The sequence below is a fragment of the Aureobasidium pullulans genome (assembly GCF_000721785.1).
Source record: "Aureobasidium pullulans EXF-150 unplaced genomic scaffold scaffold_9, whole genome shotgun sequence".
NCBI lineage: Eukaryota > Fungi > Ascomycota > Dothideomycetes > Dothideales > Saccotheciaceae > Aureobasidium > Aureobasidium pullulans.
The window spans coordinates 949502-961739 of NW_021941029.1; the positions used below are offsets into that span (position 1 = coordinate 949502).

Here is a 12238-nt window from a genome sequence, read left to right on the forward strand (position 1 = left end):
CTTTATCAGCCTGTATGCTAGCAATAACACCAACTAATCCTACCTATTGTCTTGGGGAGGAGCTACACCTGCTTCTCTCGAAGTGTGATCGAACTTTGGGTGATCAAGAATCTGCCTAGATTGCCCGGCCACAGAGTAATCGAACGTTGGCATCTTTGTCAGGTTTTGGAGACTAGAGAAAAGCCAATCATCCAGTACCACCAAAATTTTATGTTTGGCAGCATATGAGATCTTTGGATTTGAAGCAGCACCGGGAACAACAAGGATAGAGGTTTTCGGTAGTAGTGTTTCGTCATAGGATGCGCCTGTTTATGTCAGCTTCATTGTGCCAGTATCTCCCCGGAGCAAATTCTGACCTGCAAGTTTGACAAGCTTCGATATGTGTAGAACATCATGGCCCATGCCAGACGTTGCTATTGACATGCCTTTGAAGCCTGTTACTGTTAGCAGGCAGTAACATACAGCATCAAGATTGCACAGTACCATCAATGGGGAGGCGTAGATGCGGCTGACTGAGCACATCATGATTTGGGTCAAGGACAATCTTCTGTTTGATGCATCTTTCAAGCCACCACTCCGTGACAAGCCATGTCTCAGGAGGAACTTCGGGTATCGAGCCCTTAGTGAGCGATGTCCATTCACTTGGTAGTACAAGAACTGTGCGTTGATGCTTGTCTTTGTCTAGGGCCGTGTACAAAGCATCGGTAGAATGAGCAATCTGGCCACCATTCGAAGTTATGATCTCATCAATCTTTGCTGCCTGTTGAAAGCATTAGCACGGGATTTGACTTGAGCCCAGGACTCAACATACCTTCTTGTTGTCATGACCGTGAACGAGGCACAAGATGCCAGAGAATAGTCTATGCTCCTCTTCGTGAAGAGGAGTTGGCCCTCGAGATGCATGGCGAGATATGTCGTGCTCTGGTCTAGAGGGACTTGCACTTCGTGTTCGTGTCCTTGATCGTGACGTTTCATTATTGGGGTCCTTCCATTGGTCGTTTGCGACTTCAGACGGCTCGTCGCCTCCATGAGACAGGAAGCTGGTCATCATGCTTTGACTGTGGTCCGCCAACTTCGCACTTGTAGTTCGGCGCATTTTTCGCCTCCCAGCTTCTTCCATTGACGTATTGGCGGACACATGACGTTGTCTCTTTCCTAGCACGGGAGGCCTCTGGTAAGTGCGGTCGAAGGCGTTGTAGCCCTGGTCTTCTACAGGTGCCAGGGGATGGTATAGGTCCTCATCAACGGCCATGCCTCTTTCTAGACTTTCATCGAGCCATTTCTTAGACACTGTTTTGAGATTCCATGTTTTGGCACGATCGTACTTGGCGCCTTTGGGTTTCGCGACGATGAGATGGGTGACTTCTCTGGTGAGGTCCCCATGGTAATGAGCGCCATTGTCGCCGATCTTTTGGATCAGGTCTTGCCTTAGGTCAACTGTGACCAGTTTTGTTAGATGGCTATCCGGCTCTGGCATGTGCAAGCATACGTACTATCTTCAAAGCCAGTGACACAGATGTGTAGATTGTAAAATACCGGAAGGCGGTACTCTTGAGCCAGTGCATCGACGTCTATGTCTTGGTCCTCCATGTAGGCTTTGCGGATGGCGTTGATCCACTCTGGCTTGAGAACGTGTATGTCCGGTCTTTCCTTTGCTGTGTGCTTGCATTTGGGGGTATCGATGTTCCCTACGATCAGGTGTGTCACGTCGGCGGTCAGGTCGAGACGATGGACAGCACCCATGCTCTTTGCGAGATCATTCAACTTGTCCTATCAAGAGACTGGATTAGTACAACCCGGACAGGACTGGTGTTGCGGTTACTGACTCTGAGTTCCTGCGGTAATGATGTGCTGCAGAGGACCACACCCCGAAGCAGATTGTTGTTGCCATCTTCTGCATCGTCAGGCATGACTGCGCATACACTTGTTTCAATATACGCCTCTGCTGCTTCTGCTCAGTCTTTCTTGGGTGGACGCGAATTTGCCCGAGACGTTCGCGCTTTCACGTGTCTAAAGCCGAAACTCAATTTAACCCCGCTTCGTCTCGAATCCACGGAGGACGTCGGGGATGCGGCATCGGAGGTCTCATCCGTCAAAGAAACATCTCCACGGATCCATCGTTTCCGAGCTTTTTACCATGTTGGTGCACGTATTTGTGCATGCCGCTATTGAGGATGATGATAGTTGTGCATCCCTGACTCATATATCCTCGTGCGGCCATGTCGTGTTTCAGCACATCAAAAGGCCAGTCTCCACGATTTCGTTGGAGGTGGTCAAGGAACATTATATGGTCACTGCTCAAGGCCTCCACGATCTGCTGTTATGATTACATCAACCAGAGCAAGCGGATCAGAATTCCGACACACGTAACACGAACCTCTCGAAGGGACGACTGAGGAACGAGGGAACCACCGGGGTGAAAGAGACATTTTTACACGCCGGAAGACTCGGATCACTTCACTTTCGTGTCAGGCGCCGTTGAGTAATCTGTTCTCCATGAGAGGTCGCAGACTTGCAGGCACCAAATCTTGCAGCACCCAAAGCTGATGGCCTTTTGCCTTTGCGCAGCGGCCTAAAACAGACTGGGGAACAGCACTAATGCATACATCTAAACCTTGTGGGTAACTCCAAGACCAATCACGGAGACTGCGGATGGGCGTCACTGCCTGACTTGGGTGCGAAGCCGCGCAACCAGCAAGACGAGGCCGCGGCAGACGGCTCTTTCTACAATAGTAATGACGAAAGTCAAAAAAACGCCTCGAGGCTTGGTCATAATCGTCGACGGCCATAGTCCATAGATAACTCAAACCCTTGTCTGACCAGCTTCCTGCTCCCCTACTGTGATTTCTCATAGTGTTTCACTCGCCCCGGACTCACGGACGATTCTCGACACACCGCTGTCTCTACATATTCAGCACAGCTTAGCGGTTGATCTGCCAGCTTTCCCTTCATTCTCTCCATATCGGCAACAAGCCCAACACACTCAATTTGGCTTCAGACGCTGTCTCTGTGTGCCAATCGCTCGACAAGCTGGCTTAGACGGCCTGAACCCACGCCTGCGGTACACCCACAATTAGCAGCGCTGCACGTGAAAGAGACGTCGATTCTGCTCAGTCCTTTTCCGTGACCTCATCCTTAACCTTGCGACACGTCCGACTTTCGCAAAAGTCGCTCAAGAGGTCAGGTCACGCTGTACATACGCACCCGTAGTTGTGATTTTCATACTTGAAACACGCTTGATTCGGTGAGTCTCTCTTGCACCACATGCACATTGGATGTTCCCACATGTCGGCCTGGCACCTGCAATTTGGGCACCATTCCTTGTTTTGGCAGGGACGACGAATCTGCACGACCTTGTCAGCGGCATCGCAAGCCTTAACTATCTTGCGATCGCCCATGCATGCACATCCGCCCCTCGCCGCTTCGCAAAGTGCCTGTCAATTGCTCTTGCTAATATACAATGGCAGACGTCCACCCGTATCATCGCCGCAACAGCTGGGCCCATTTTTGTCCAAGCAGCTTTCACGAAGGCTTCGAACGTTCGGGTTACTTTGAACCCCGCAGATACAGAAGAGGTTCCATTCGCATCAAGAGCGTTTGCGATACTTACGACCTTGCTCCGAACCTCGATCGACCTCAGTCCCATCCACACCAGCGCCTCTCCAGGAGACTATCGACATCCAAAGAGCACGCGAAACGATTCATCCGCTCCGTATTAGCTTCCCGCACCACAATTACACGCAGTTGTTCAAACGCTTCGGATCCATCCTCGTGCGACCTTGAAAGTGCAATTGCAGAAGGAGGATATAAACCAGTAATTTCTCGAAACATGAGGTCGGGCTTGCGTGGATCAATTGGAGGGCCGGTGAGCGGCATGGTCTCGAGACCCTCGTTATCAGAAGATGTGAGGCAAGCGTCAGATGCCACGGCCCGGGCACAGGGCATGAATGTAATGCCTGGCACAGATCCCACTGCTAAATCGCTTGTATCTGGTAGTGGTGTAAGTGTCTCAATAAATCTGGCTGAGCCGGCTTTGTTCTTGCAAGGCTTCGAGCAGAACGACATGGCTGGCGGCAATACGGCTATGCTAAGAGGAACCCTACACCTGCGTGTAACAAAGGCTGCCAAAATCAAGGCAGTCACTTTGAAATTCAAGGGCAGAGCAACCACAAAATGGCCTGAAGGTGACACACCTCGATTCACGATGTCCAAAATTACAACTAATGATATCCAGGTATCCCTCCACGCAAAGTCGACTTTGAAGAGGTTGACAACATCATGAGCCACACTTGGCCATTCTTCAATGCTCAATTCCCCACCGCCGAAGCGGGACCCTGCGCAGATCACGTAGAACTCTTCAAGTCCGGTGCATCCTCGAACACTTCATCTTTTGGAATCGGCAAATCGCCGAACGTCTCAACAACCAATCTGACCACAAAGGATCAACGAAGGTTGTCGTTACAAGTCAACCAATCGCGCAGTTTTGGCAAGGGAGAATCTTCCACCAATGGTCCCTCAGTAGCACAGAAGGGCTACCGCACTTTCAACCCCGGAGACTATGTCTACAACTTCGAGCTTCCCATTGACAGCAGATTGCCCGAGACGATCGATGTGGATTTGGGCTCGGTCAAGTACGAGCTCGAAGCAGTTGTAGAACGTGCCGGGGCCTTCAGAGCCAACCTCGTCGGAGTACGTGAGGTGCAATTGATCAGGGCCCCCGCTGAAGGCTCCTTGGAACAAGTTGAGCCGATTGCGATCAGTCGAAACTGGGAAGACCAGCTCCACTACGACATTGTCATTTCTGGAAAATCTTTCCCATTAGGAGCACAAGTGCCCATTGCGTTCAAGCTGACTCCGTTGGCCAAGGTACAGTGCCATCGTATCAAAGTGCTCGTAACGGAGAACATCGAGTATTTCTGCAGTAACAAGCGTGTTCATCGAATGGAGCCTACAAGGAAGGTGCAACTTTTCGAAAAACGGGCAGACACGGCACCCACCAGCACTTTCCCTGGTAGTTCGATGCGTGTGACATCAGGAGGCGGCGTACCATACGATCAACGCGCGCGCGCCGCTGCTGGAGAACAAGTACAGACATCGGATCCAACAAACCTTCTCGGCAACCTGGAAGGCGAAAACATCGGACCCACCGAAATGGAATTCAACGTACAACTGCCGAATTGTACATCGAACCGGGAGAGAGAACGAGCAACTAGGCTGCACTTTGACACGACCTATCAAAACATCCAGGTGCATCATTGGATCAAGGTATGTGGATACTGACATGCGCAAAAGGTGTGAGGCCTCTACTGACTCTGTCCAGATCGTCATGCGCCTCTCGAAACCCGACGCCGACAACCCAGGAAAGCGTAGACATTTTGAAATTTCTATCGACTCCCCCTTCCACATCCTCTCGTGCCGCGCAACCCAAGCAAACACTTCGCTACCCGCCTACACTAGCCCCGAGTCTGCATCAAGAGAGAGTTCGCTGTACGAATGCGGCTGTCCAAACGCTCTCCCTCGTCGCAACTCGCCCACTTCATACGTCCCTACTTTGAACGCTTTGAACGGCATGAGGGAGTCGACGGTCCCACCAACCATCACCGCTCCTAGCTTAGCTCGCCCACAAGCTGCGCATTTGACCGGTGCACAACCTCATAATCTTGATCGCCCTATTCATCTATTGCGTGCTCCTTCATTCAACCCACCCGCTTTTGAGGACGAGGAACCCCCACCGCCGCTCATCACTCCTCCTCCGCAGTACGACAGTATTGCAAGTCCGACCTCTGGTCTGGCGGACTACTTTGCACGCCTGTCAGATGCATATGATGATGACGAGGACAGCGATGATGCCACCGGCAGCCGCGGCCGTGTTGACGTTCCTCTGACACCCGGCGCCAGAGTGAACAGGAGTATGGATGTCAGTAGGAGTTGGATACCCCTTGGAGCGCAACTCCACGGTTGAGACAATTGAACAAGAGGAAAGCGAAAGTGATCTCGGAGCTGCGATGTTTACGACAACGACACTTATTGACGAACGACACTTTTCTGCATAGTTGCCAGGAAATGCATGGAGAAAATGTTCCCAAATTTAAGGGACGGAGCAAAGGGCTGGAGTTCTACCAGATACAAATGGTTCTTTTGTGTCTCAAATGTTCATATGTAAAACCGTCAATCATAGCGAATGTTTTTGAGCTGCTTGGGTTGAACATTCTTTGAGTGTATCCGAGTGCTAACGCATCTCTAGCAGACTTCACTCTGTGACCAACTTGCTTTGAAAAATTGATATCGTCATTACACAAAGGCGACTGGTTGATTGCCCGTGAGACAAAGCCAGGGTCGCACCCACGGCTTGGGTCAAATGTGATTATTGACACATAACTTGACGTTCTCAAGGTTGGGATCATTGAAGACCAGATGGGACAAGTTCTACTGTCACATACTTAATGTCGAGAGTGATTAGCTGTCTCTCTAGGCATTTTACGCTGTTGTAGTCCGAAAATTTCTTTTACTATCGGTTTTCAAGATGCACGAGGTATGATCTGCATTGACTAATTCGATTTCGGTGACGTAGGTTACTGTCGCCTGGAGATATCTAGGCTCTAATTTTTGCAGGGGACTAGGTAGTCATGATCAGGAGGTATTGACAGCAATGGATGAATGTTGTCGCGAGTTTTGAATGTTGTATGCTTTCAACATGATATGGCTGCTGTGCACGGTCCAATCGAGGTCCTCGGCCCGAAGCGTCAACTATATCCACGGCGATGTCCACTTGACCTTCTTCCATTCCTAACTACTATATTGGAACGTGTCAGCAACAGCGAAGTCTGGCTCAAGACGACGACAAGTATATCCTCAAGCTGTGGTGCTCCACAACTTCAGTAGTCACTAGGATTGGTCTCCTCTCCGTATGCCAAAGTTGATCACCATCTACAGCATGATCGTACCTGGCAATATATGTCCATCAAGATTCACAATTCTTTGTGGTATACATGCAGCGCGGTTGTCTATTGTCACTTCGCCGAGCACAATCCTGGTCCCTAAAGCATACCGTGTGTTATCACAAAGCATCGACTCGGCCTGCTCACGATAGAGAGCAATCATGGGATGTCCGAAGATGGCAATATTGACTGGTCTCGATTTCAACTGCTCTCTTTGTGTTACTTTGAGCGTATTCGATGGGTTGTTTCCTTTGTACGCACCTGATCCCAAGTCTCCGGATCCGGAGGCCGGACCCTTTGTTCTCGGCGAGCTCGAGTCGACACCAACGAGATAAAACAGACGAAATGTCTGAAGATATGAAGGAAAAAACACAGACACCGTCAACTACTATTCTTCTGGACACACTGCGGTATACAACAGCAACACAATGGCAGCACGAAATCCGAACCTTTGTGATCACGCCAACGAATTCAATCAAACGAAAGCATCATGTTCAGAAGATATGGGCGGAGGCTGGAACACATGTGATGACGAGCCGACAAACCGTCCAGTCGGTGGAAGGCCAGACCACGATAACAAGACTATATGTCTCGAGTGCTGGCAAAACGTGCTCGCGGACATGCCTGTAGGACTGCACTATGATACAACCATCAAAGCCACTGTCGGAAATCTCGCCTACCGCCGAACGACAGTGTTGGGAAATCAAGAATGGGTTCTGCAAGATTATGCCATAGTACGAGAGGTCGATAACTGTATCAATTCGACCCAGACGCTGCTCTGCAAGTATTGTGTCCTGGATGAAATCGCACAGTGGAGACGTTGCGAGTCGAATCAGAATTACGCAAATGCTATGATGGCAATGACAGGAAGAAGTCAATTTGCGGAAGATGACCATACCAACACTTGTGTCTGCCGCAAAAAGTACATGACTCACCCGTATTACTGGTAAGTGGTGTTCGTACGATATTAGCAGTAACAGATTACTGATTCCTTATAGCCTGGAATGCCTCAGAGACGCTCTGGATGACCGCGTGCTCACAGCCACCAGAAACAAGGACTGGCTCGATACCATAGCCCACACAGCCAGTGGCGAGCGTAGAATTGTTTCCGACGAATGGCAAACCCAGAGATTCGACCAAAACATGACTATACCCTGTCGCTGCGGCCGTGACATAGATCGTCATGATAGACACATTCTAGCCAGTACCCCTCGAGCCACTTTCTGTCTCGCTTGTAACGGGACCAAGATGTGGCCAGCCAATATCCTACCCCCGCCTCATGAGATTCGTTCATCTCGAGCTCGGCTCCCGATTTCGACATTGCGTTATCCTTTGCAGACGGACACTGGAAATACTCTAAACACACTCGAGCTTGGACTCCATCCTGATGCCGGAACGGTCAGAAGGCCTTCGTAGGATTAGGGTCCGATTGGAGCATAGAGGTTGCTTGTGTTTCATGGACTACACCGATGAAGTAAATGTCATGGCGATAAGCGTGGACAGGTACCAGTGACACGGCTATAGTAGACACGGATTTTGCATAAACAAAGTTGAACAAAAAATTGGCTGTAATAGAAAGAGCAAACCGTTGCCTATCCCATTCTCTCATCAAATCTGTTTTTCAAACATGCCTCGAAATAGCCCTAATCATGTGCTACATCATACGTGAGTCGATGAGCTATGGGCTAATCTTGACAACATACAACGGTGCCTGTTTGTATTCACGAGAAGACTCGAACCGAGATCAGAAGTGAGAGAAATCGAAGCTGCAATTTCATCAGACAACCAGGAATCGGTACTTAGCATCGGAATCAAAGGTATGCGACGATATTGGGTGATGCTGGAAGAATGCATCAGTGTGGCTTCCAAGGCACATTCTTTATACGCTCATCTTCTGGCCACATAAGAAGTCACCGAAAGGTTTGTGTTAGACAAGAAAGGATTGTTTTATTTGAGAATATAGGTTGAATGTGACAGCTTCGTTTCTAAACCAGGAATACACTGGGATTGATAGGGACTGGGTGACATGTATCTACTCTTGCAAACCATGCATGTGGCGATAGACTTTTCTCAATTGCTCAAGAGTGACAAAGGTGATGATGGTAGATGGCGCTCTGCTGATCAATGCAGGAGTCAAGCCTTTGAACATCCAAGCAGCGCCTTCGTTCTTGAGTGTACTCTGCAACATAACCGACATGCTGTGAGCTGATGACTTGCGAGTCATGAAACGAGCCTTGAAGACATCCAGGGGACTGCAAATGAAGGTGGACAAGAAGCCTGCCAGGCAACTGGCGGTGATGTGGGTTGGAATGTTGTCGCCGAGTGATGTTCGTTTCATCAACTCGCGTTTGATGATATCGTATCCAGCCAGTTGGGTAGCCGTACCGATGGCTGCTCTGCCCGCTCCGAGCCAGACACCAGTCCAGATGCTGTTCCAGCCTTCGGCGCGGACCATCTTGTACACACCGTCTGCGATGTTCTTGTAATTGCGACGCAGTTCTGGGGGCAAGCCAGGATCAGCTTGCATGCGGAGACAGACGACATCGGCGAAATTGCTGCATACGCTGCCGGTGAAACCCGAAGATGCAGCCATGAGGGCAAGGGCGAGACCAGAGGGTGCATGGGTGGATGTGCTTCCCATCTCCTTGAGCTTCTCGTACATGCCGAAGCGAACACCGGAGTAGAAAAAGGTTCTTGTGAGCGAAGCACTCAACTGCGAAGTGTCAGCGCAGTCTTGATGATCGACAGTGAGAGTCAGCTTACACCCTTCTAGAGGCCGAGGAAGCGCTCAGATATCCAGACCTCATGCCAGATACGAATCATACCCAGCTGCGGAGCGTCGTGATGGAGCGTCTGCAGACGGAGCTAGATCTTGTCAACATGTCGTTTGGGAAATTTGAATGAAGAGGCTTACACCCGCTACAATTCATGTTAGCTCTCGTCCAACTTGCTGCCTAGTGAACCCAATATCTCTTACCAACTCCCAAAGGCTGAGTACAGCAGCTCGAGACGCAGCTGGCCAATCCTCCGAACCAGAATGGATAGTGGACGACGCCATGCTCGGAGTGGATCGAGTTATCCTTCTCGATGACGGTAGGATGAAGTTCGATGAACATCTTCTGAGTGATGGGCGGTGGAGGCACAGGTGCGCCATCAAGATGGGGGGCGGTCATCGTCATGATTCCTCCGGTGCTGCCGCTCATGATGAAATAGCAATTGGAGATGCGAGGGAAAGAATACGAGGTAGCAAGGTACGATTGATGGATGGAAGATGGAGCAGCGCGAGCTTTGTTCAAAATCTGTTTGTTTGTTTTATGTCCTTGAGGAAAGAGCGATGATAACGCCTCGGCAAGAAATGTTCCCAAATAGCCAGTCGGAGACTTCGACGACTCGATCATTCCTGGAGTCCAGCGTAACTTAAGCAACAGACAAAGCTCTATTCGACTGCATTCACTTCGCTATTGTGCCGTGGTTGAGACTTTGCCACGATTTCTGATCAATCTCATGAAAGACAGGTCTGAAGCCCATTACGGACAACCAGGCGCACTTATACCTGCGGTGTTTCTGGTCGACCTGAGACCAGGAATCCGTCTACAAATGTCGACGATCCACGCACATGTCTACCTCAGGAAGATGTATATAACCAGTCATGGCTTCGAACAGTGTGTTATGCCTTTCGACTCAGTAAAGCTTCTCTTGGTCTCCTTCTCTTCTGTAGCTGTCGCCATAGTGCACCATTGGCAAAAGGGGTGTGTACAGCGTATTTTGTATCTGAATTGGCTTGTCTCGCAAAGTCCGCCTCTTGTCGTTGATCGGGTGTACGTTGTGGTCGAGATGTCGATAAACGCTTTGGTTCCGTTGTTGCGGATCGAGCAAGCCCGCCTCGGACTCCGGCTTCGTGTCAGTTTTGTCTTTGTTGACCAAGCCCGGTCCGCGTCTCAGTTGCCGGTGTCGGAGGAGGTCGTCAACGCGCGGCGACCGGAGCGGTAGACGGGAATGACCGGTCGCCACACGACACGTTCGTGGTATGGATGCTATTCTGCACCAGGAAATCAGATGGAGTCGGCTTCCATCCTCAGTTGGCCTTCGCTCCTCGATCCCCAGCCGATCGTATCTAACAGCAACAAGAGCCCGCTGCTAGTTCTTGATCATCTGGCTGCCCCATGGGGACGGTGAGGAGAGATGGAAAGTATGTGTCAGAAGATCAACTGCGAGAGATTTCGTGTGTCACTCAAGCGGGGTTAGACACTGAGTTTTGACGACACCTCGGTTCCTGGGGTCTCTAGCTCATCGGAAACGACATCACCTCGCCATGAATCTCACGAAGAAAGAAAAAAAGTAGAGGAAACTCTGGTCAAGGTGGGAGAATGGGTTCTGTGTGACTTGCGAAGGATTGCCAATTGTGTTGAGAAAGGAGGACCGAAAAAAATTCTCATATCGTCAGCTCTTATCGCGGACGTAACTCCAGTACGTGAGGCTTGTGAACACCATAGCCATCAACGAAACAGGACCCATGCTGTTTTCTTCCGACATCCTCGTCAATTATTGCCATTAGCGATCACAAATGGGACGACGAGAGTTTTACCCTGGCAAATGGCGCATGGTTGACTCGCAAGCCAGATAAGACAAGTTTGCGCTTGTGCTCATCCCGTTGCCTTCAAACGCCTCTTCGATTTGTGTGAAATCAGTACGAGTATGTATTGCGTGGTATAACGGAGCGCCCGAACGTGTTATCGCGCATCGCAAAAGGGAATAACGAATGCTTCTTGTTCAAGCGTAGAATATTATCAAGTCAGCCCTTTCTTGTGACCCCTGCCAGAGGTAACACAGCTTGGAGAAATGCAAGATATTTTTCAGATTGGCGCAGTCGTCCACAGAGGTGAATCTCGAAGCTGCCATGCAAAGCTTGCGAGATCTTGGGCATACCGATTGGTTAGCCAAGCGAGCTTCGTATGCTTGTGGCGTGTGCGACATTTGAACAAGCTCTCGAATAAGCCTGCAAGGGACGGAAAGGGTTTAACTCAACAACGTCTTCTAACAAAATCACTCTTTTTAGTGATACCGATGTCGAATAGTTGGAAGTCTGGCGTGACAGCACGAGCCATCACGCCGTGTTTCTATTACCCCTTCGAATTGAGAAATAGAAAGGTAATGGATTGCTCGTTATCCGGGGTCCTCGTGGGCGCTCAGATGGGGTCGGCCTGAATCCCAGATCCGCCCTCCGAACGATGTCCAGAACCTCGCTCCAAGAAGATCGTCGCAAGATCTGGATAGCCGAAAGCCTGCGGCTGCATGTGAGT

General features: G+C 50.1%; 4 protein-coding genes across 4 annotated transcripts; 2 read left to right on the forward strand and 2 right to left on the reverse strand.

Moving 5' to 3' along the window:
- Window positions 1-39: 39 nt before the first annotated feature.
- On the reverse strand, window positions 40-1910 carry M438DRAFT_273802 (uncharacterized protein; the record flags this gene model as incomplete). The annotated part of the gene is made up of 6 exons (XM_029900664.1): window positions 40-305; window positions 357-434; window positions 484-760; window positions 812-1437; window positions 1494-1770; window positions 1827-1910. The coding sequence occupies 6 exons, from the start codon at window positions 1908-1910 to the stop codon at window positions 40-42; spliced, it is 1608 nt and encodes a 535-aa protein (XP_029760779.1).
- Window positions 1911-3874: 1964 nt separating this feature from the next.
- M438DRAFT_273609 (uncharacterized protein) lies at window positions 3875-5962 on the forward strand (the record flags this gene model as incomplete). The annotated part of the gene is made up of 3 exons (XM_029900648.1): window positions 3875-4184; window positions 4235-5265; window positions 5321-5962. 3 exons carry the CDS (start codon window positions 3875-3877, stop codon window positions 5960-5962), a joined length of 1983 nt encoding a protein of 660 aa, XP_029760780.1.
- Window positions 5963-7366: 1404 nt separating this feature from the next.
- Window positions 7367-8354, forward strand: M438DRAFT_335363 (uncharacterized protein; the record flags this gene model as incomplete). Its single annotated transcript, XM_029903801.1, has 2 exons — window positions 7367-7884; window positions 7937-8354. The coding sequence occupies 2 exons, from the start codon at window positions 7367-7369 to the stop codon at window positions 8352-8354; spliced, it is 936 nt and encodes a 311-aa protein (XP_029760781.1).
- A 616-nt stretch (window positions 8355-8970) lies between these two features.
- M438DRAFT_374660 (mitochondrial carrier) lies at window positions 8971-10141 on the reverse strand (the record flags this gene model as incomplete). Its single annotated transcript, XM_029908515.1, has 3 exons — window positions 8971-9651; window positions 9764-9847; window positions 9920-10141. 3 exons carry the CDS (start codon window positions 10139-10141, stop codon window positions 8971-8973), a joined length of 987 nt encoding a protein of 328 aa, XP_029760782.1.
- Between the last annotated feature and the right edge of the window lie 2097 nt (window positions 10142-12238).